The sequence below is a fragment of the Rhinopithecus bieti genome, unplaced genomic scaffold, assembly GCF_001698545.2.
Source record: "Rhinopithecus bieti isolate Rb0 unplaced genomic scaffold, ASM169854v2 scaffold_48474, whole genome shotgun sequence".
NCBI lineage: Eukaryota > Metazoa > Chordata > Mammalia > Primates > Cercopithecidae > Rhinopithecus > Rhinopithecus bieti.
Window position 1 is genome coordinate 506,168 of NW_016819100.1, and position 25,049 is coordinate 531,216.

Consider the following 25,049-nt stretch of genomic DNA (forward strand, 5'->3'; position numbering starts at 1 on the left):
TACAGGTGTGTGCTACCACTCCTGGCTAATTTTTGTATTTTTGGTAGAGACAGGGTTTCACTATGTTCCCCAGGCTGGTCTTAAACTCCTGGCCTCAAGTGATCCTCCTGCCTTGACCTCCCAAAAATGCTGTGATTACATATGTGAGCCACTGTGCCTGGCCTGGGGACAAAAATATGAAATCAGGCTACCGGAACAATCTATGTAAAATCATGTACTTAGTATGAGTGCCTAACATGTGCTCAACACATAGGAAACGTCAGTGTTTAACATGAGCAGTAGTAGTATTAATTAGTTCATAGAAGAATTCATAAGAGGAGAGAAAGAGGTTAACTATAATATACTGATAAATGGAGAAGGCTTAATCAAGATGGTGAGAAGTATCAGGTGAAGTGGCCTGGCCCTGGCAGTAAAACAGAGGAGGGAGCTGTTAACTGAAGCAAACAGCTGCTATCCTCACCAACAGGTACTCCTCTGCATGGGGGCTGAGGGGTCACCCATACCTGCCAGACAAATATCCTTGCTGCCTAGTAATGGGCTACACATACCCTGGACTCCATACTACTCTCCAGCTCCTTCTAAAACCCCCAGAAACACAGAACTTTCATTTTGGATTCTGGACCATAATTAGAAAACACACACACATACACACACACACACATATATACACACATACATGCATATGTGCTTATGTGCAAAAACTCAGAAGAGCTGAACTTGAAGTTGGCAAATTAGATTCTAGCCCTCTTTCTACAATTCAACTAGCTGTACGCCCATGGTCACAGTTCACTATCAATTCAAAATAAGAAAATTCCCTAATCTACCCACTTCAAGGAATTTAATTATATCAAATGAAAAAGGGTGGAGAAGGGGCATCTTAGATGCTATTACACAACACTAAAACCAGGAAGAGGTCTGTATCCACCAGGAAGCAAGTCCTGGGGAAAGAGGCCAAGTCACTCACCAGCTGCCCCTGAGTGATGTACTTCTTCCACCAGAGGTATGGACGCATGGAAGGGACAGACGACAAACCATAGTAGGAGTACATGAGCACGTGGATGAAGCTATTAAGTGTGGCACCAAAATAAGCTGCAGGAACAGAGGGATTTGGGAAGGAGAATATATTAGTGTTTTAAACAGAATAGGTGGTAAAAAAAAAAAAAAAAAAAATCCAAGATTCTTTTTGAATCAGAAAGAGAGATGATTTCCAACAGGGCTGACAAACACTGCAACAGCAAGCACTGCATGGATGTGTAATAAGAATTCAGTTTCCACTTGGGCAGGCAGCCACCAAGAGGCTCCGAGCCCAGGGGTCAGCTGTAGCTGCTAGGGGCCCATCTGACACAGAAGCCATGATGCCATTCCGGCACCTACAGGCTTTGTTGCAGATGCCCACCAACTCCCAGAGGCAGCTGTTTTTCTTTACATACACAACTGCCTCAGATATGCTCTCTGAAGGCTGTGGAAGACAGCTGATGGGCGACATGCTCAAAAATGGCTGTTTCTACACATTTGCCGGGGTGTGGAGAGGTCTCTGAAGCCACTTCTAATTATTCCACAGGACTGCAGTGTTGAGGTCATACATTTTTATTAATAATAGAGTCGGCCGGGCGCGGTGGCTCAAGCCTGTAATCCCAGCACTTTGGGAGGCCGAGACGGGCGGATCACGAGGTCAGGAGATCGAGACCATCCTGGCTAACACGGTGAAACCCCGTCTCTACTAAAATACAAAAAAAAAACTAGCCGGGCGAGGTGGCGGGCGCCTGTAGTCTCAGCTACTCGGGAAGCTGAGGCAGGAGAATGGCGTAAACCCGGGACGGGAGGCGGAGCTTGCAGTGAGCTGAGATCAGGCCACTGCACTCCAAGTTCCGGGCGACAGAGCGAGACTCCGCCTCAAAAAAAAAAAAAATAATAATAATAATAGAGTCAAGAGTCTAGTTCCTCAGAGATAAAAGAGCCATCTTATCACATCATTTTCAATGTCCAGTAGGACCACTAGTTTTTTTTCCAGACTCTGTCCTCCTCCCCAACAGTCAGCAACCAAACCAAGCCATACAGCTTTTCCCTGTGCAGTTGGAGGTGCTTGGTTTTAGGTAAGTTTCTACTCCTGGCTATGACAGGAACTGGCTGTTTGACTTTGGACATGTCACACCCATTCCCTGGTTCAGTTTCTCATGGGCCAAGTGGAGCTAATTAAATCTGTCCTCCTGAAAGTTCTCTGAAAATTTAAAGCATTCTTCAAATGTAGGGAGGGGCTGTTTCTATTAGAAAGTTAGGTCAGTTAATCCACCATCATGAACTGTGACAGTGGGAGGAAGAGGGAGCAGAAAGTCCCAGCTCTACCCACCTTTCTGTGGTCTCAGTTTCCTCCCAAACCCAAAGGATCTGTATTTGGAAAGTTTTTTTTTTTCTCCTAGCTCTGGAATTCCATGATACTGTGAATCTTGGTAGGCTCAGGTAATCAAGGGCAGTGCTATCCCAGAGAAAAAGTATGGTAAATAGACCCGTAGGTTCTCAGTTAAATTCTTCAGTGTTGGGATGACAGGACTTTTGACTGAGACATTTGCTAAAACTCCCAGGCTGAATCTCAAGGTAGCAATCTCTGAAAATTTTAAGAAACTCTGGACTACAACCTTTCCAAAAACCAAGTACACAACCTTAGAAAATTTATCTCAAGTTTTGGTGCTTGTTATGGAAGACACCCTGATCACCATGCTTCAGGGAATATGAGGGTTGTTAGAACATGTGGAGACTTCCTAATGCATGACAGACAGCTAAAGCTGTATTTCAAAATGAGCCTTGCTCCCTGTACTCATGCAACAGTGTGATCCTATTTTCCTCACTTGCCCCTCTCAAACACTTCCACATCGTACAGAAGGACCAGAAAGAACCTGGACAGCTGCCCTCTAAGACAGAGAATACTGTACCTATTCCTTAATATGTCCCCAGTGGTATCTCCCTCATCTTGCCCAATCAGCACAGAAAGTTCACTTAACTAAAAAAGGGTTTTGTTTGCATAGGTACATAAACTATCACTAAAAGCAACTTGAACACGAAGTGGAAAGCCTGACCTAGACATTTACAGCAACAGCACCTTTTCTGAAAGCCTTAGTTTCAACTCTCCTCCCTGCTCACACCTGTTCCCCAAGTCCCCGTCTCTAACACTTACAGTGGCCGCAGGGGACCCAGTTCATCACAAACCACCAGATGTTCAGCATCGAGGCATGGTGGTAGACGTGCAGGACCGTGATCTGGTGGTTGTTCTTGCGCAGGATGAAGAAGAAGGTGTCCATAAATTCTATGAGTTTGGAGAAGTAGTACCACCAGAGGACACGGATAATCTGAGGAAAGGGTCAAAGATTTAATAGGCTTATCCTCACGGCTTCTCTGGAATATTGCCTCTATAATGTTTCACTAATATCCAAAAATCTGATGTCAACTCAGAGAAGCCTGAGTGCCCCAACAGCTCTTAATGTCCATCAGTGGTTGGGAGCTATCATCACTCTCCAAGTACCCTTAACCAAAGAACATGGTTGGGCTGGGACAGCTGGAGGGGTTTGAAGTGACTATAGGAAATGTTTTGAAAGGGTCCCTGACACTCTTTGAGACTAATAAAAACATGAGGCTCAAGGCTCAAAACCTTGAAGTCTGCCTATTCCCTCTGGAAGCAGCCTGCACAGCCATTAGCAAAGGAAAACCATCTGAAAAAATGCTTTTGATTTCAGGGACTAGCATGGGGCAACTGACCTAAGACACACAGAAGGAATCAGAACCTGCAGTGTCAGGTCTCTGCCTAATTAAACACATCAAACAGGTGCTCTAAGGAGATGACTGCCCATGCTGAGCTGCGACTGTTGGCCTGTGATTTAAAATAAACCTCACGAGTGGAAGTCAGATTTTATTTTTAACACCACTACTCGGAAAAAAGTACTTGGATGAATGATTTTAAAAATTTAAGACATTGCTCTCATGATCCTGTTTGTGTAAATATAACATGCTGACAAATGCATGTGATTTTTCCTGCCAACTGTTAACAGGAGTTATTTTTACAGAGGGGATGCTTTAGGTTTTATTTTATACCTTTCACGTTCAAATTTTAATACCATGTATATATATTGCCTTTTTTATTCTTTTAAAAATATCAACAGGGATTGCCTGAGAAGTGAGGTTATGGGCCATTTTGTATTTTATACAATTTATTTTTTAAAAACTCAACACTTACAATAAAGTTTCTGAAAAAGAGACAGTACCTTCATATCTGATTCTCCTGCGGTACGTGTGCCCTGACAGAAGAAGTTGTATTTGCCTTCCCATACTCCTGTTACTAACTAAAAAAGAAGAAAAAGTCAGTCACCAACAGCATCTGAGCCATGTAAAGTCCTGTTTGAACTTTATTAGTTGCAGAATCTGTGATAATTTACCTTGGGCTGTGCTGAGCCAAGTTTGCTCTGAGAAAAAACAATTGTAGGGAAGTGTAAACAAAAGGAAAGCTTTAATGACTTGAGCCTCAATTTCCTAAGGGACAGGCTTAAAAGTCACTCCCAGGCTGCTGCCCTCAGAGACCCTCCTTTACCACGCTGCCTCTCTGCAGAACGCTCAGCCCGTCACCCCCTTGGTCCTAGCACAAGTGCCCAGACCAAGCCAATCATAGGCTCCCTGCTCTGCCCCACAGAGGCCTCTGGCTGCTTTCCCTAAGCCAGTGCTCCTCAAACTTGAGTGTGCAGCATCAGAATTACCTGAGGGGTGAGTTATTAAAGCATGGGTCCCTGGGGGTGCTTCTGTTTCAATAGGTCTGGGGCCTAGAATTTGTATGTCTAACAGAGTCCAGGTGATACTGATGCTGCTGATATGGAAATCATACTTTGAGAACCACTGCTGTAGGCCCAGGGATAATTCAGTCCAACTTCATCTTCATTATTTCCTGTTGTTGTATGTACAATCCTCTGGATCCATGAATTAGGCTTCACAGCCTGAAGAAATTGTGCCCATGCCTCAGAATCACTTGCAGCACAGTAGGCACTGTGCTGACAGGACCCCAGAATTTGGGGTGCAGGCTCTACATCACAGCCCTGCAGTTATCACAGGTCCATGGCTGTGATGCAGAGCCTGCACCCCGATTCTTGTGTTCCCTGTCCTTGAACACAAGAGTTTAGCTTGGTGAGCAACACAGATTCCCCACAGGGAACAAGAAGTGATTACGAGGATCTGAAGACACCTTGTGATATTTCCACCCGGTTTGACTTCAGAAATAAATGCCAAAAATGGGTGCACTCCTATACTCACACTGCATATCCTGCCTTCTATCTGATTTTTCTTTGGTTATCTTTTCTCGCCATTTTCCTTCTGCTTTGTCACCTTCTACACATAAAAAAGCACTGAGACTTAACAGGCTTTTCATGGCCAAACAAGAGCACAAGGATTTAGCATGGGGGAAGCACCAGTTCATGATGAAGAGCCATGGATTAGGAGGAAGGCTTGAGTGCCAGGCCCAGTACCTGGGACAAGCCAGCTAATTCCTATGGGCTCTTGTTGTTTTTACTGTAAAAGGATGAAGTTGGACTAAATTATCTCTAAAGGGTTTATTCCAATTTTCTGTAGCTTCATGTTAACAGACTTTAAAATCAGACCACACAACAAACTATTCTATACTATCTTTGAAAGAACAGTATCCACATGGTAATTCATTAGAAGGCGTATTAACTTTTTGGTCTTATACCACTCTCTAAAGTCATGGTCAGTCAAGCAGGATCCATGCAGGCTGATCAGAAGTCCTAAGAAGCAAGACACAAAGCCTGAATCCAAAGTGGGGTGGAGGTCGGAGGAGGAAGCTGGCATGCACTCTTGAGACCTGGGGTGGGGAAGGAAGGGCCAGCTTAGTACAGAGCTCTTTTCGCTGCCCTTCTTTCTACCCCAGGAGGGAACCAAGGAACTACCTCCTGTGGCTTGAGGGTACAGAAAGGGAACTGGTGCTTCTTGATGAAATGTTCGCAAGACAACCGCGAATGAGAAAAATAAGGACAATGCAGTAAAGTTTTCATGAAGATAAATTTGTGCAATGTAAAAGATACTTTTTTAAAACAGCAGCCTTTCTTGGCAAAATTAAAAACCTACTAACATATGACTGTCTTCATCAGAGATATTTTTGGAAATGTTATCATTTTATGAATCTTAAATCGGGAACCTACCATCACTGTTTTATCCAGCGACTATTTTGGTTTATAGTGTCCTGAGACATCCTGGGTTAGTTTTGCTTTTGTCTGTTTTAAAATAGGATGGCTGGTGTGTGCGCACGCGTGGAGGTGTGGATGACTGCATTCATGAATATCTACCTTGGCAGGGGTGGGGAAAATCAAAGGATCTCTCTGGAGAAGAGGAAGACAAATCCTCTCTTGTAATTCTGCAGGTGCCTCAATCCCAACGATGAGTACGGGTTGAAGGGGTCTTGTTAAACTCAGCAAAAGGGATTCTTGGACACACGTTTACTTTTTAAGAAGGGATCCAGGTGGGATTACCTTTAAACTAGTTAACTTTAAACTAGTTAACCTAAAATTCCACTTGCCCTCTCCCCACCCATAAATGGGGCAGGGGAATCCATGTATAAAACGCCCACTGTCTTTGGAGTTTAATTAAAGAACTCAAACCTCGGTGTTGGGTGGTGAACTTTTTTCACTCCTAAAGCATAAACCAGGTAAGCTGCTCACTCAGTGCCACTCCACTTGACCGAGGCCCACCATTCCTCTTTCACCTGTTGAGGTTCCCTGTAGGAGCTCTGTCATGCTTCAATGCAACACTCCCTCCACTGCTACTCACACCTACCACTTCTACTAGGGCCGCTGTGCCCCTCAAACCACTGAATTCTGTATTTCCGTATTTAAAACCCTCCAGTGATTCATCACTGCCTTCAGAATGAAACCCTGAATCCTAGGTGCAGTGTCCAGGTGTCTTCCACAACGTGGTCCCAAGCTTATCTTTCACTCCTCCCCTACCTGCATGCAAACTGGACCTCTTCCCATTCTCCAAACATGCCCTTCCTTAACCACTACACAGTGGCCAAGGGGAAAGAGCATGAGTTTGGGCATTAGCCCATTAATTCCTAGCTTTCTTACGTTTTGCTAGGTGACCTTGGGTAAGCTATTCCAACATTTTAAACCTCAGTTTCCTCAGTCCTCAAATAGGATAAACATAGGCTCCCACCCTGAAGTACATAATGCCTGTCTCACCCAATGTGGTACACAGGATTAAACATAAGTGTTGGCAGTGACCACTGTTTTATTCTTTTCAACTAGAATATCCTCTGCACCCATGTACCCCATCTCCAGCTCTCAAAATCCTATCTATCCTTCAAAGTTCAGTTAAAATTCTATTTTCTTCATGATTACTCCCTTGAGCACTAAAGCCTGAAGTCTATTCTCCTTCCTCTACCCTCACCTTGCCGTGACCTATAGCTGTTTGCTCACGTGCTCCTTTTGTTAACGGGCCTGTTGTGTGCTCTTCTGTAAGATTTCGAAGGGTGGTGACTGTGGCTCCTGCATCCGCATCAACATATTCCAGCACAGGGATTAGTGCACCAGAGATGTCAAACAAATATTTGCTAAACGAATGACAAAGAGTTCACCCTTTCCCTTCGGGGCTTAGGCCTGGCTTCCTTCCAAAGAGCTGTTTCGGTCAATTTCCTGGAAATTCTTCAAGCTGCATGTAAGTAGACACCACAGGGTGAGAGGACCCCGTAGGTTGGAGAAGGTGAAGTGCTGAATATAAGGGCAGGTGTCTGAGAATCAGATCAAAAGAGGGCAGAACTATACTACAATGAAAAAGCAGGCCAAGAACCACCCAGGGGCATTATTTGCATGGCTTTTCCAAGGAAAAGAGAAAAGATACGAGATACAAACAGTACCACTGCAAAGCTTTATATGCTTCCTCCTTCCTTAGAGTAAAGCAAACTTTAATTAGGCCAAGAGGATGGGCACAAGGATGTGCAGAGCTATAATTAAAACCTAGCTACAAGCTTTCTTTCCTCCCTATGAGATAAAAGTCAATAACCCTAATGGTTTCACGCACCTTTTCAATGAAAGAAAAGAATTTAGGTGAGTGTCGACATAATTCATGGAGTGAATCTTTTTTCTTTGAGACAGGGTCTGGCTGTGTTGCTCAGGCTGGTGTGCAGTGGCAAAATCTCAGCTCACTGCAACCTCCACTTCCTGGGCTCAAGCCATCCTCCCACTTCAGCCTCCCAAGTAGCTGAGACTACAGGGCCACGCTGTCATGCTCGGCTAATTTTTGTATTTTTTTGTAGAGATGGGGTTTCACCATGTTGCGCAGGCTGGTCTCAAACTCCTGAGCTCCAGCGATCTGCTCGCCTTGGCCGCCCAAAGTGCTGGGATTCCAGGTGTGAGCCCCCACACCCAGCTAGGAGTGAATCATTTTTAATGGTGAGTTGACTTTTCCCATCTAATTACACATTTAACCACGAACAACTTGTAACCTTTAGCATAATAACCATTTCCATGGCACCTTCTGGAATGCTACTGAAACATCTCAGGAAACTAGGTCACTTGAAACACTTAAAGAAAAAGGAGGAAAATATCATCTTGGGTGGCCCTTACCAGCCATTAACATCAGCATCCCAAGATGTCAGAGCAACAAGATAATCCCTTTCCAAAGAAGGCTGGCTGCTTTTGGTGATAAGAGATTGATGAAGCTGTATGTTTACTACCTCCTAAGCAGAAATGGAGTAAAAAGTAATGGAAAATAGACTATCCATACTCAAGTTCGACTACGTCACAGGACCTAAGGTGCTTTTCTAAGCAAAATCTCTGAGAATACATAGGGCTGACCCTTTTCATAGCTTTGTTTCTGTATGAGTCCTCAAGTGTGTATTTTTTAGGTCTGGTACAAGTTCATATTTTTAATGAGAAAACAGAGAATGAGAAGTGATAAGGATGGCCCAGGTCTTGGTACCACTGGGATTAGCACAAAGGAATCCTGACTCTCAGTCCAAATGCACCTCAAACAGCAGTTCCAAGCATCTTTGTCCTTCATCTGTTTTTGAATTCTTAGTAAGATCAGGTAGGGATACTCTGTCCATGAAGAATTCTGTGGAAAAGTAGACCTTTAGCTGCATCTTTTTCTTCCGCAGATGTCTGGTTTAAAATTAACCATGAACTACTCGAAACTGAAAGCACCTACTTCGTCTACGGTTTAGTTGGCCAATTTTGGCAGTACTATTAGGGAGTGCCAGGTCAAAGCATGTGGTTTTTAAATTTCAAATCTTTCACGTCCAGAGCATAAGGATGACCATTAAGATAATTTCACACCCATGACCTCCACAGGTGTTTTTTTTTCCCTTCTCCTTGTGAACAGGAATACCCCTGGGTTACAGCTGAATGTAATACTCTTGGCTAAGTCAAAAGGACAGGTTCTGTACACTTGAGAATTCTTTAAAACAAAGCACAAAGAAACAGCCTGTCCTCAGTCCAAGCTGCAACAGGTATGTCTGGCATTTTCCCTGAATCCTCAAGCCCTGCCCTCTTACACTAGCAGTTCTCCCTGTTCAGGCCTCCCAGAACTTTCCCTCTGTGGAAAGCGGATGGTAAGAGTGTAACGAGCATTAGATGAGTTAGCCCAATACCTGGCATAAGGTAGGCACTATCTGTCTTTCCTATGACCTTAGGCAAATGTTAAGTATTTTTGCTTCCAACTAGGGCTAAGGTGGTGCTGGATGTCCCAGCCAAAGCATAATTTGTGTCATTTAAAGGAAGGTCTCCAGCCTACCCACTGACTCCTGCTTTGTAGAGTTAAGTGCACTTTAGTTGAGGATCTGTAGAGTGATGTGCTCCTAGCTACACCAACTGCAGAGCCAAGCTCTCCAAGGGTTGCAGGGGCAAGTTTAGAGGAGTGAGGCCTGGCTCTGGACAAGCTGGAAGGCTTCCTCTCTGTAGAAAGCATTCCCTTCCCCTGCCCTGGGTGTGGGTGAGGAATGAAGGGCGTCTGGGCTGCATCCTTCTCTCCATTCTTCCCACTGTGAGGCATTCTCTCAAGGGAGTGTCAGATACACAAGGGACAACTAACTGTTTCCTTTCAGGACCTGAGAGAAGTTTCTTTCTCAGCAAGGAATTTTAGTTGTAAGGAAACTAAGAGTGAAAAGTATTTTAGGCAATGATCAGGCATTTCTTGTAAGTACTAATCTCACCAGATGTTACAACTGCTGTATACCTCTGCTAAATGGGAAAAAGAACAGCAAACAGCCTTTTCAAAGTATTTTGGTAAACAAAGTGATTTTTCAAATAAAATTCAGTAATCAATTGTCAGGTTGCTTAAGTGTTTTTCCAAGTCCTATTTTCCCACAATAAAATATCTATTTTAGGAAAGCCTGAAGGGAAAGAAAAATAACCGGACAGTTTAGAATATTATGTTTCCAAAGCAACTGCTCTGTGGTTCCATCAGATGGCCTTCAAAGCCAGGGCCCAGGGAGATGCTTTCATGGCCCACAATTACAGAGGTTTAGAAAGCACAAACAAAGCATCCAGTCACCAAATGCTCAACTTCTTTCATCTTTTCAATAAAAAAGCATCACACATTTTCAAAAGAAATTCAAAGGAAAAAAAACCGACTTCTGGTTCCAGCAGCGTGGCAAACTGAACAACAGCAGAACCAACTCCCTCACTATAAACACAGGTAGAAATGTGGTATAAAACACAGCAAAAACTCCAACACGATCAATTCTTACCTATAACGTGAGGTCCCCACAACAAATTATTTTTTAGAAAAAAGAAGTCAGCTTAAATTCAACTCCTTCCAAAATCTTTCTTTTATGTGGAAAAGGCATGTTTACCTGAGATGACACCAACAATACTAGTTTGGGATGCTTACACAGAACACTAGGCAAACCTTTATTTCTGTTTTAGGAGGTAAAGAAATTTAACACAGACAATAATTATTCCAGAGGCATAACCTCACAGATATATCTGTAAGCAAACTTTTAACAGCGTACTTAAAAAGGCAACACAGCAAATAGTTAAATCTGGAGATCATTGTCATCTAATCTATATCATTGGGGGGGACAATACTTCCACGTTATGGAATAAAAAAAGAGGAGGCAGTGAACTTTCAGAAGTAAAAGATACACAGCCATTTAAACTAAAAACACAATAGATGGATGAAATAGTAGATTAGAAACAAATGAAGGAAGTAGGAGTGAATGGAAGAATGCAAAATTTTCAAAGTGCCTAGAAAGAAAAAAGATTACCCTACAAATGAGCAAAAGTTGGATGACAGCAGACTTCTCTGCAATAAATCTTCAAAGTGCTAAGGAAAAATAACTATTAGTCTAGAATTCTATGCCTTAATAAAATATTATTCAAGTGTAAAGGCAAATAACATCACACTCAGACTAAGATATTGCCCTTCATAGAAAGAACTACTTAGGAAAAAATTGAATCAAAAGGGAAAAATTTCACAGAGCAAAGAAAATCAGTAAACACCGATGGCAATAATGGTGATTATTTAGGACCTTAAAAAAAAAAAGTGAGGCCAGATGCGGTGGCTCACACCTGTAATCCTAGTGCTTTGGGAGGCCAGGGTGGGAGGACTGCCAGAGCCCAGGAATTTGAGACCAGCTTGGGCAACAAAGTGAGACTCCACCTCTACAAAAAATAAAAATATTAGCTGGGCACAGTGGCATGCTCCTGTAGTCCCAGCTGCCTGGGAGGCTGAGGCAGGAGGATCACTTGTGCCCAGGAGCTTGAGGTTACAATGAGCTATGATCATGTCAATGCACTCCAGCCTGGGCCACAGAGCAAGACCATCTTTTTTTTTTTTTTTTTTTTTTAAAAAGGTAGAAATAACTCCTGACAATAGTAACATGAAAGATGAGGGGTCAGAGCTAGAATCCTCTAAGGTCCCTGGTATTGTTTAGGAGAACAGAAACACTGACTCAACTGAAACTTTCTTAAGTTAAAAATGCATGGTAAACATCTATGGGTAACCACTCAAATAAGAGAATGAATAACTTTTGAATAAGTAAAATAAAAAATGATGATTATAAAAATTCTACAAAGCAGTAAAGGAGAAAAGAAGGCCAAAGAAAAAACATATACACAAAAAAGGTGACAGAAAGTAAAGGCATACCTCACCTTTGCTTTACTGCACTTTGTATATATTACAGGTTTTCTGAACTGAGGTTTGTGGCAACTCTGCACTGAGCAACTCTATTGGTACCATTTTTCCAACAGCATGTGTTCACTATGTGTTACTGTGTCACATTTTTGTAATTCTCACAATTATAAAATATTTCTCAAAATATTTCAAATTTTTTCACTATTATTATATCTGTTGTGGTGATCTGTGTGTGGTTACTGAACTTTGACGTTACCATTGTAACTGTTTTGAGGTGCCATGAACCGCACCTATATAAGACAGCAAACTCAATAAATATTGTGTGTATTTTAGCTGTTCCACAGACTTGCTGTTCCAGCCAACCATCTTCTTCTTCTCTGGCCTCCTTATTCCCTGAGATACAATGTTGAAATTGGGTTAATAATCCTACAATGGCCTCTAAGTGCTGAAGTGAAAGGAAGAGTAGCATGTCTCTCACTTTACATCCAAAGCTAGAAATGATTAAGCTTAGTGAGGAAGGCAGGTGGAAAGCTGAGACAGGATGAAAGCTGGGCCTCTTCTACCAGGTTAGCCATGTTGTGAATGCAAAGGAAAAGTTATTGAAGGAAATTAAAAGTGCTACTCATATGAACACAAAAATGATGAGAAAGCATTAATAGCCTTATTGCTGAAAGTTTGAATAGTCTAAATAGTCTAGGTAGAAGATCAAAGCAGCCATAACATTCCCTTAAGCCAAAATCTAATTCAGAGCAAGCCGCAAACTCACTTCAATTCTATGAAGGCTGGGAGAGATGACGAAGCTGCAGAAGAAAAGCTGGAAAGTAGCAGAGGATGGCTCATAAGGTTTAAAGGAAGAAGTCATCTCCATAACACAAAAGGGCAAGGTGTAGCAGCAAGTGCTGCTATAGAAGCTGCTGCCAGTTATCTGGAAGATTTAACTAAGATCACTGATGAACATGGCTACACTAAACTGTAGCACACACCACTGCGCCTGGCAGCATTTTTATTTTTAATTTATCTTTCTTTTCTTATGAATAGGGTCTCACTCTGTCACTCAGGCTGGAGTGCAGTGGTGTGGTCATAGCTCACTGTAACCTTGACCTCCTGGGCACAAGCCATCCTCCCACCTCGGCCTCCCAAGTAGCTAGGACAACAAGCTCAAGCCATGCCTGGCTAGTTTTAAAATTTTTTGTAGAGATAGGATCTTGCTATGGTGCCCAGGCTGGTCTCACACTCCTGGCCTCAAGCAATTCTCTTGCCTCAGCCTCCCAAAGTGCTCGGATTACAGGTGTATACCAGTGTGCCTGGTCAGCATTTTAAAATTTAGGTATGTCTACTTTTTTTTTAGATTTAATGCGATAGCACATTTAATAGACTATAACATAATGTAAACATAACTTTTATATGCACCGGGAAAGCAAAAAATAATAGTGTGACTTATTTTATTACAGTACTCATTTTATTGCAGTGATCTGCAACTAAACCTACAATATCTGAGGTATGAAATAACTATTAACATGCTAAATGAAAATGAATTAAATTTTCCCATTAAAAGACAAGAGACTGTCAGATTCAGTCACTAAATCCCTATGCACTTATCTGGTCAAAATACTTACCATATTTGCATAAGGAGATATGTCTTAGAAGATTCTTTGCACGCTGCTAATTGAATAACCTGCATATACCTACATAGCTGGGCACCGTGGCTCACACCTGTAATCCCAGCACTTTGGGAGGCTGAAGTGGGAGGATCACTTTGACTCCAGGAGTTTGAGATCAGCCCAGGCAACATCGTGAGACAATGTTTCTACCAAAAATAAAAAAATCAGCCGGGCGTGGTGGCACATGCCTGTAGTCCCAGCTAGTCAGGAGGCTGAGGTGGGAGGATGGCTTAAGGCCAGGAGTTCTAGGCTGCAGTGGGTGAGGTATGATTGTGCCACTGTACTCTAGCCTGGGTAACAGGGCCGGATTCTGTCACAAAAAACAACAACAAAAAACAATCTAACAACCTACATATCTATCCAAAGAAACACTTGCAAAATGGTGTAATAAATTCCAACACTGAAATAATACAAAGCAGTTAAAATGAATTAATTTCTAATTAACTATAATTAGCATAATTATAATTAATGAATTACATCTATATGACTCAAGATGAATTTGTCAAAATATACTGGCTGGAAAAAATCTATTTGAGAAAGTTTAACTAGTATAGCATTTATGTATGGTTTTAAAACTATCTTAGAACGTACTATGTATTGTCATGTATACATATATATGTAGTAAAATATATCTGAGAAAACTGTACAACCTTCTGAAGAAGTCTGGAAAGGGACTGTACTTTAGATGCATTTTGTAATGTTTTCTTATTTAAACAAAAAAAATCAAGCATTTGTTAGGTGCACAGATATCATCTATATAATTTTATTTTAAATATTTTCAAATAGTTCCAAAATTACGATTTAAAAGAAAATTGAAAAGGGGAAGAAAGATAAGTTTGGATTTATGCCAAGCCAGATGCATCCATCCAGCTATTTGTTTTCAAAATTACAAAATTTTTTTTTTTCAAAATTACATTTTAAATGTTCTAAATATTTTAAAGCATATTCTCTCACACTATTCACAACATACAGTTCTAACTGCAAGGGAGGAAACATACATAGATACTCAAAAAACAATCTTGTGTGTAACTCATGATTTATCTTTGACTGCTAAATAACTTGAAAATGTGGTTCTGACATTTGCTTTTTGTGTGTGTGTATATTCTAATACTGAGGATACATTTGGTGGAGCAATCAGCTATAGTAACAATGGGATGAAAAAGATGGGGAAAACACCTTTTCATTCTAGCCTACGCCAGTGAGTGTCGGTGGGGCAAGGATGGGATGCTAAGGGGCACATCATGAGAGTACTTTGAAAGGAATGCATCATAGTCCTTGGGAACAATGGGATAGCCAAAGTGGTTGGGGTGGGGGTGGGATCACTCTCTAGAGTTGAATCCTGTCCCCTTAGTACGCTCATGGCTTCACAGAGGAATTGGATCCTTGCACACAGTCCTCAAAAGTGAGAAGGAGACTGACAGGCAGGAGAGGGAGTTTTAAGGGGTAGAGCCCAGAAGAATGAAAGAGCCTCGTGTTGCTGGGGTTTAAGTAGAGCTGAGCATAATAGATCGGCTAAGGAAGGCCAGAGTGCCTCCTTCTGAGGAAAGGAGCCAGCCGCCCTTTCAACACAGTGTTCCTGGGGGATTCAAAGCCATGTGCACTGCACAACACTGACCCTGTTTCCTGGCAGCTGCGCTGAATCCAAGGATCAGTGCATGAGGCATAGGCAGACTGACGGGGTGCTCCCTTTTGGACTGTAACAAACACAATTAGATCCTCTCTGCTTAGGGTCTAAGAGGTCAGAGGCACAGCAGGAGACGAGTAGACATATTAAATGGCTTCACACGAGGACACAGCAGCTGCCTAAAAGGGAAACCACCTGTAACACTCTAACAAAGGAGTTAAAAGTGGCTTTGATAGCTCACTGGGTGGGTCAGGGGAAACCTGATCCAGCCAGGTAGATAAGGCAAAGTGAGGGAAAGCCACCGTTTGGCACCATGTATGTAGAGGTTCTCAATTTGGGGACTGGAGACAAGAGAAAAGACACATGGATAGTGTGAAAAATAAATCAGGCCTCTCTTCAGAGGACAAATGCCCTGAATCTCGGGCGGCTAAAAGGCACACAAGATTTTTATGTTTGCTGTAATGGCATCGTTTTACAAAGCTGAGTAACTAATGCAAACTAAGTTGTTTCTCTTCTATAACTTGGAATTTCATTTCCCAGCCTTCACCATGGACAGTGATATTAGACAACCCCTATTAAGCAAAAGCAAAAAGGATTGCTATAAAGTCCAATGCTTTCAAATTAAAATATACCACTAATTCAAATATGCTCCAAATCAGGGATCTATGACCTTTTCCTGGAAATAAACACTAAAGTTAATGAGATAATGAGAAGTAATACCTCTTCTCTCCTTTTAAGTTTGTTTCTATCAAGTGCACAAACTATGAGCAAGTCTATATTCCTTCTACAGTTTAAACTCAGTTTCACAGTTTTAAAACTGTGATTTAGTTATTTTCCTTCCAGTGAATTTAAAGTTTCAGTGACCCCCCTTTCATTTCCTTCTGATCATCTCCCTTCTTTCAAGACTTCTTCCTATTGGCCAGATGTAGTGGCTCAAGTCTGTAATCCCAGCACTTTGGGAGGCAGAGGTGGGTGGATTGCTTGAGCCTAGGAGTTCAAGACCAGCCTGGACAACATGATGAAACCTTGTCTTTATGAAAAATACAAAAATTAGCTAGATGTGGTGGCATGCTCCTGTAGTCCCAACCACTTGGGAGGCTGAGGTGGGAGATCACTTGAGCCCAGGAGGCGAGATGCAGTGAGCACCAATGCACTCCAGCCTGGGCAACAGTGAGACACTGTCTCAAACAAACAAAAAAACCCCTGCTTCTTCCTGTCTCCTTTAAGTGACAGTTAATTTTATTTGTATTAATCTAGAACTTGCTAAAGCAGCTGTGAAATTATGCCACAGAATAAACAAAAATACAAAAGACTGCTTATTTAAAAAATTCTTCAAAGCCCCGAATATGCAGATAAGCAGGAAGTAAATAAAAACTACAATAATGACCATTACAGGCGTGTGACCACAGAAGAATGGCTCTAACTCCCGAGACATTCCTCTAAAATGAGGGGCCCCCCGGGGCTTCATGATATCCTCAGTTCGTTCCATTGTAAAACTCCATGACTGCCCTTCTGTGTCTTAACATTCAATGGAGTAGAAATGCTAAGTATAAAAAGAAAAATGGCCAGGCATGGTGACTCATGCCTGTAATCCCTGCACTTTGGGAGGCTGAGGGGGGTGGATCACCTGAGGTCAGGAGTTCAAGACCAGACTGGCCAATATGGTGAAACCCCGTCTTTACTAAAAATACAAAAAATTAGACAGAAGTGGTGGCGCATGCCTGTAGTTCCAACTACTAGGGAGGCTGAGGCAACAGAATCGCTTGAACTCGGGAAGTGGAGGTTGCAGTGAGCCGAGATGGCGTCACTGCACTCCAGCCTGGGCGAAAAGAGTGAAACTCAGTCTCAAAACAAACAGAAAAACGTGTAGCTAAAATGATATTCAAAGCTTGAAAAACGACACATAACAACGGAATTACTGATGGGTTTTACATATGTACAGGAGAAAACTCGGACAAAAATCAAATGTGAATACCATCAACTTGGAGCACTAGGGCTTATTTTCAACTTGGGCATATCTGATCTGGATAGCTTTTTGTAAACTTGATTTAATTTAAGGAAACACTGCCTCTTCGCCTATTACCTATGTACTCTAAACTGCGAGTTAAAATTGTAGTTTCCCTATTCTGTATATTTCTTAAATTTCTGTATTCAGTGCTTAGTCACTGCTCAAAGTCTTCTGTTCTCACCAAGCTATCAGAGGAAAATCTATACTTTCTATTACAATGTGTTCAGAACCTCCTACATCCACTCAGATGCACACAGCTATAATTGATACAGCTCCTTCTTCTCTTTAGCAGGAAATCATCTGTTTAAGAGAGGATATATAATGAAATTATAGCTATATTTCTAGGACTTAAGAAACATATAAGGCAAATGCTTAAGTTCTCTAAGAATCATATGAAATATTTTTCTCTATAATATTGCTATGTATAATTATAAACTCTATTAGAGTTCTCTTAAAGACATGGCTCTATTATCTATCAATTATGGAAAAGTAAACAGTTCACTCGGAGAAACCTCACAGCTTGCTTTGGTTTTGTCCCTTGAACACAAAGATGTGTACAGTGCTGGGGCCAGGAGTCATTCCTGTGCACTTCCCCTGCCTCCAGTCCTGAACTCTCCATCTTGGAGGCTAATTAAACTGCCTTCATTCTAGAATAGGACAGAAAAAAAAAAGCAAAAAAAGGAGTTGTAAGCATTTCTTGGAGTGTCAAGCATAAAAGCAATGCTAGGAGCATCTACCATTCTAGTCAGAATATCTGTACCTTGGCTTATGAAACATACATGGGAGAACAAGACACAGATATCCCACAGCTGCAACACCTCTGATAATCAAATACGCCTGCACATGCCCACACTCCTGCACATCACCACATGTGGCCAGGGAGACACCATCACAGCCTGGGGCTGATGGAGAATTCATTTTGTCCCCTGAACTCTAAGATTCATGTTTATATCTCTTCTCCTTTTCCTCCCACATCTACCTTCTTCTTTACTACTCCTTGAAGAACTAAAACCAAAATGTAACACTATACAGGAGTGCCTGAACATTTGTTTTATACAGGGCTTAATTCTCCAGAAGAGTTAGAAATAGGTTGGTGGTGTAAGAATGAAAAGTGGGTAGGCCTTCCCAGAAAAATGTACACAAACTGCTTACCACTGGAGGGCAGCTTTCCTCCCTCTTTTAGCTTTAAAGGCTATAGTGTTACCCCTTCAAAATAGGGAGAAGGGTTGATTCTGATTTTCTTTCATTTTATGCTATAACATTTGCCTTTGAGATCATCAAATGTGATTTTCAACATTGCAGTGATATAAAAGAAATAACTGGGCTGAACTCACACAGACAATTCAAAACCTAAATGCAGATCTCAACAGTCACACTCCTCTTAACTTTTAAAAAACAACAGATTTGACAAGTTATCCGTTCACAGAGGGTGATGTGCCACAAAACATACCAAACACAAGTACCACCCACTTCCTTCCTCCCCTACCTTCAAACAAGAAGCAGGCACTTATTAAATGCTTAATAATAAAAAGCTTTCACATGTGTTTTTCTTCACGTTTCGTTCATTTTCCAATCTGTATTTTGCTTGCATAAGAGTATTTCTGAAAATATTTTAATTTTGAATATCATACGAAACAAAACAATCAATAACAAAGGTTTCTATTTTTGATATTCTAGAAGGCATACTTGTACAAACAATTCTGACATTTCGAAAAATCGATTTTAAAACACACTCAAAATGCATTAAGATACTTACTTGCCCAGTTGTCTCTATACCCCGAGGGGCCACCTTTCCTCATTTAGGAATACAATTAAGACAACACTATGAGTGCATTTACGTGAGAGGAAGACTGTGGTAACCTTTGACTTACCTCACAGAACATATACAGAGACAGCAGTGTGAGTCCAAGGTTATACACCACTAAAATCCCCCGGCAAGAGAATGGCTGTTTATTCCTCATGTATTTTGGTCCCAGCCATACAATTAGTAAATATATGACAGAGCAGATAAATGTGGGTATATAATTGTCCAGAAGAAACCATCCTTTTACTCTAGTATCTGAAAAATAAAAAAATTTAATGATATATAAAAATAATCACAACTTTTCAAACGTTGAAAACATTTATCTAACCATGATGATATAAAAGTTACCTGGTATTCATGTTCCTAATCCCAATAAAGCAATCAGGAGAGGAGGCATGGATTTTCAATACATATCAAACAAGGTGAAGCTCCTTGTTACATGCTCTGAATAACAATGTATTATTCATGATTTTTGCTAAGTAAAATCATAATAAAAATATTCTTTCCAAAGAATTTAAGAAGAAAACAAGGAGAAGGCTACATTTCCCATTAATTGGATTTATTAACCAGGTTTACCAGATTACACATAGGGTGATGAAACCCAAGAAATGGCAGTCATTGAACTCCAGTCCTCCACCTCAGCCACATGTCAGTCAGCAAGTATGGCCAGCATATGCAGACTCAGAAAACGTGCTGCTTAGCCAGGTTAGTGAAACTGACACTAAGGAAGGCAGCCTTTGCTATGAGTGTAATGGTCAACAGCAGAGAGGACAATGATTTAAAAACAAAACAAGGGCTGGGTGTGGTGGCACATGCCTGTAATCCCAGCACTTTGGTAGGCCGGGGAGGGCAGATCACCGGAAGTCAGGAGTCCGAGACCAGCCTGGCCAACATGGCAAAACCCTGTCTCTACTAAAAATACAAAAATTAGCCAGGCATGGTGGTGCGCACCTGTAATCCCAGCTACTTGGGAGGCTGAGGTGGGAGAATCGCTTGAAATTGGGAGGCGGAGGCTGCAGTGAGCTGAGATCATACTACTGCACCCCAGCCTGGGCAACAGAGTGAGACTTCATATCAAAATGAAAATAAAACAAAACAAAACATGAAGGTGAAGCAGCAATGATCAGATAAGTGCCTATTTAAAGTGTAGTATTTAACAAACTGAGGAGTAGTAGCATGAGAGAAGACCCAGGCAGATCCAGAGGAGCTACTGGTATAGGAAGGGTCTCTTCTGCCCCCATTCCTTTCCTTAGGCAGGGAGGAGGGAGAGGGAAACAGGTCAGTCACCAGCAGCAAACTGACAACCTCTTCTTGGATGGCAGGAAACTCCTTGGCAGCCAGACCCCCTCGGTGTTATATGTTCCCTGATTCAGCTTCATACTCTGGCTGACCCCAGGAAGCTACCTCTGAGGCATGCTCCCCTTTGAACCGTTATGATGATCCCCGAAAACCTGTGGCTCCTCAATCTTAACTACCCACCAAGGCTCACAACTCCAGAGCTTGAAACACATGTAGCATTCACCTGCTATGTCTTCAGAGAAGCAGCAGTTGGGAGGACACCATTTGCCCTTTCTTTTTTTTATTATTCATTTATTTATTTATTTTGAGACAACCTCACTCTGTCGCCCAGGCTGCAGTGCAGTGGCGTGATCTCCGCTCACTGCAACCTCTGCCTCTAGGGTTCAAGCGACTCTCCTCCAGGAGAATGTGATTCAGCCTCCAGAGTAGCTGGGACTACAGGCGCACAGCACCACCCCCGGCTAATTTTTGTAATTTCAGTAGAGACCAGGTTTCACCATATTGGTCAGGCTGGTCTCGAACTCCTGACCTCAGGTGACCCACTTGCCTCGGTCTCCCAAAGTACTGGGATTACAGGAGTGAGCCCGGCTCTACCCTTTGACCCCTCCCAGGTTGGACCATCTTGCTACTCCCTCCAGTTGTTTTTGCCTTGATTTCACAGAACAAGAACAGGCTCAATAAAGCATATGTCCACGTGGGGAACTGTCAGTCGGTCTTCCTTTCTTGCACTGTACACACTAAACTCACCCAGCATTTCTCTCATGGCTTGCTTTCTTTGGCTTCAGAGGGACATGTCCTCCACACCCTCCCCACTAGTTATGCCTATGGTAACAGAGGGTGTTACTGTCAGTCCGGCAGAACTGGTTGTTCTTAGAAGTCATTCAGGGAAATGGCTGGCCCCAGGGACTTTAAGGGGATGCTTAACACCTTTTGTTCTCAGCTTTGGGCCTTGGAAAGAAAACCAGTTCCCACTTAGCAACTAACATGAGACTGTTACATATTTTGTATGAACATATATATCACGAACAATAAACACACACAAATCTCCCTCTTTTTTAAACTTAAACCTCTGATTTACACTTTGCTTTATTCATTTTCCCACAAATATTCATCTTTCCAAACTGGCACGTATTCATCCTCCCACACTGCAGAGTGCTTCCCAGGCACCTGATCCGAATTCCAGCCCCAGGTAGAGAATCCTTAGGATCTAGTCAATCTGTGGTGGTCCTAACCCCCTCTCTGGTGACCGGTTCAGGCAGGGGCATATAAAGCAATTGTGGCCAGTGAGTTTTGAGGGATGACAGCTGGCAAAGAGCTCTGGGAAACGGCTTCCTTATGCTTAAAACCACACAAATGAAACATTTTTTCTTCTTCCTCTGAATGTGCTGCTTGGAGCTGCTGCAGCCATCCTACAACTGTGTGAGGTGGGGGACCCATTCTGAGGACAGAGCTGCTGATACCTGGAAGTGGCAAAGTAGAAAATGACAAGAACAAGGATCCTTGGTTACATCATACAGTCCCTGAAATAACTATGGAATTGCCCCAACTGGTAATGCAAGCTAATACTTTTCATTATTATTTTAGCCATTTAGAGTTGGAATTTTTGTCCCTTACAGCTAAAGTAAGGCACTATCTCAAACCAAGCACATACAGATGGATCTATAACTTACTCTTTTTTGTTCAACTGGCCATACACTAATTTACATAACCTGTCCCCTACTGACAGGCATCCAGATGATTCCTTGAAAAATAATGCTGTACTGAGCATCCTGATATACATCACTGCATAACTGATCAAGGCTAGCCATAGGATAAAGTATGAGGAGTAGAACGGCTAGGTAAAAGGACATGTGCATTTTAATTCCAACAGAAGGCAAAACAGCCTTTCAGAGAGGCTGTACCAATTTTGACTTTCTCCATGCCTTCACTATTACCACAGGTGACATGAAACCTATTATTTCATCTCTGCCATGCTAATAGACTAAGTCCTTTTGTTATTTCTTTTGTATTTTAAAAATCATGAGAAACTGACATTCTTTTTGTCTGTTTAAAAGCCATTTCTAGTTTTTCTGTGAATCTTTCTGTGAGCCTAAGAAGTTCTTTCTTTACAGAAAGACTTTAAAGACATTTACAGATGACATCAAAAGAAGGCAATATGGAGCTGATTTACTCTCTAAAAGATACAGCAAGTAAGGTTCAGGTGCATATTTACCAGTGAGTTAACATGATATGAAATGAGAAGACCTTAAAAAGCGTAAATTAAAATTGTAAAAGCGGACGAGTTTTAAACTCCTATTGCACCTCTGCATTTTGGAAATTAGTTTTTCTTAGAGACTGCCAAGAATTGAGAAAAACATGCCACCAATAATGGTGAAATCTATAGTATTCTCTGGCTACAAGCTTTACAGCATATTTTTAAACTCCAGTTAAAATCAACAGAGGACCAGCCACAGCAGGTGTCTCTGTCAGAGACTTCTCCAAATCCCTTGTTATCCAGGATAAAGTTTTGGACTTATCATAGAAAATACTAACATGTTCTAGTATCTCCTCATGCAATATTTACAAGTGACTACAGGCAGGGAGTGACGCCGCAGAAGGTAAGCAAAACCAAAAACCACCTCACCTCGGGGGCCAAGCAATGCCTTGAAATAGGTACTAAGTGATGCATCAAAATGTTCCATTTTAAAACCTATTAAGAAAAAAAAAGATACTGATTAATCTCTACTCAAAATGTTTTTTATACATTTTTTTTCATAAAATAATAAATTCTTTTCAAAGAATATGCTACGGGCAAAGTTAAGTTCAGTTCCATAGGTTAAAAGAATTTTTTTAATACACAAAAGTGACTTTTGTGCTAGATCTCAGTTGAAGAATAAAAGGAAAGACACAATTCTGTGAATTCACTTTATAAATGAAGTGCCAGTTTTCTGAATTTCTTTTCTCAGTTCCATAAAAACTCTTGCCGTGAAGCTGAAATCTCAGTGGGGAAAAAAGTGGAACTAACTGGAATGAGAGGTGGCAGACAGGAAAAGATCCTGTCTGGGCAACAACTGAGGACTTGAGGTAAGACAAGGAAGAGCCATATCAGGGAACAGAACGCCACAGTGACGAGACAGTTTTTTCCACTTGTTACTTTTATCAATTATTATTTTACAGTACTTCATGTCTACAGTAAAAAACTTCAAATATTAAAAATGAAAAAAGGGGCAAAAATCTCATTACTTCCCTCAACCGCAATCCCCAAGCCATGCATCACAAGGAACCTAATGGTAACATTTCTTCAGTATACTTCAGCGATTTCTCCTCTTTTGAGCACAAAGAGGTCATGCTAAATGGATGTTTTCACAATTGTGGGTTGCAACCCATTAGTAGATGATCATGTCAACTTAGCATTACAAATAATAATTGATCATAATAAAGAATCAGAATGTTTTGCTCTTAGTGAGAATGAATATAGTTTCATAAAACTTTAGTATTACTATATCATATTTATAAGTATAATATACTCAGCTGTGATGTAAAATATATTCTTACTGTGGGGATCACAGTTAAAAAAACTTAAAAAAACACTATTATATATAGAAGTGTGTATACATTACTTATTTTCACTTAATAAAACATCTTGGAGATACCAGTTAAAGATTTACCTCCACCTTCTAAGATTCTGTAGCTCCCAACCTTCCCCAATTTAAGATTTATATTTAGAGGGTAGCTAATCAACTTTTCATAAGCATACTGACTATATTTAGTATATTAAAGACATACATTTCCAACTTTCCTGGCCATTCTTCTTACAGGAACAATCATCAATATTATAACTTCCAAGGGCAAAGGCAGAATTGATTTTATTAACTAAGCTCTTAATCATTTAGCAACACTTCTCTTCCTTGGCTTGTGACACTGAAGCGTATGTATTCTCTGGCTAATTTTAAATTACTTTATCCATGAAATTATCTAATGGTTGTAGTAGTTACAATTAGGTCAGTCCAGATGAGAAGGGACGTAGAGACAGGAGCCATCAATGACACTTTCAAAGTAGTTAACAGGGTTCTGTCCTGACAGCTTTCCTGCCCAAGGGTGATTGGGGAGGGTGCTGACACCAATTCATGGCTGGAAATGAAGGCACCAGCTCCCCATCTGTCCCATCTGCCAATAACCAGGTCAGCCACCTTTGCCTCTCAATAGTTACACAACCTTAGTACAAGGTCACTTCTGCAATCCAACAATTAAAATTTTAACATACAGTAGTCCCCTTAATCCACGGTTTTGCTTTCTGAGATTTCAATTACCTGCAATCAACCACAGCCTGAAAATACTAGGTGGGAAATTCCAGAAATAAACAATTCATAAGTTATAGATTGCAAACTGTTCTGAGTAACGTGATGAAATCTCCTGTAGTCCCACTCCATCCTGCCTGGGATGGGAATCATCTCTTTGTCCAGCGTATCTTCACTGTAAACACTTCTTCACCCTCGAGTCATTTTATAACCTTCTGGGTTATCAGATCAACTGCCTCAGGATCGCAGTGCTCATGGTTCA

The 25,049-nt window shown here is 41.4% G+C and overlaps 1 protein-coding gene across 9 annotated transcripts in view; it reads right to left on the reverse strand.

Annotated features, from left to right (window-relative positions):
- The window catches only part of ELOVL5 (ELOVL fatty acid elongase 5), an 86,541-nt gene that overhangs the window by 12,374 nt on the left and 49,118 nt on the right, over positions 1-25,049 (reverse strand). For 6 of the 9 annotated variants that reach the window (XM_017858221.1, XM_017858222.1, XM_017858224.1 and 3 more), the window contains exons 2-6: positions 23,134-23,199; positions 19,279-19,466; positions 4,251-4,328; positions 3,170-3,341; positions 965-1,089 (exon numbers count right to left, since the gene is read on the reverse strand). In XM_017858221.1, the coding sequence (XP_017713710.1) occupies positions 965-1,089; positions 3,170-3,341; positions 4,251-4,328; positions 19,279-19,466; positions 23,134-23,191 (621 nt within the window). In that variant the 5' untranslated portion in view covers positions 23,192-23,199. Of the gene's footprint in view, positions 1-964; positions 1,090-3,169; positions 3,342-4,250; positions 4,329-17,924; positions 18,055-19,278; positions 19,467-21,568; positions 21,971-23,133; positions 23,200-25,049 lie in introns of those variants that run through there. The other 3 variants (XM_017858229.1, XM_017858228.1, XM_017858227.1) reach the window with 2 other exon arrangements.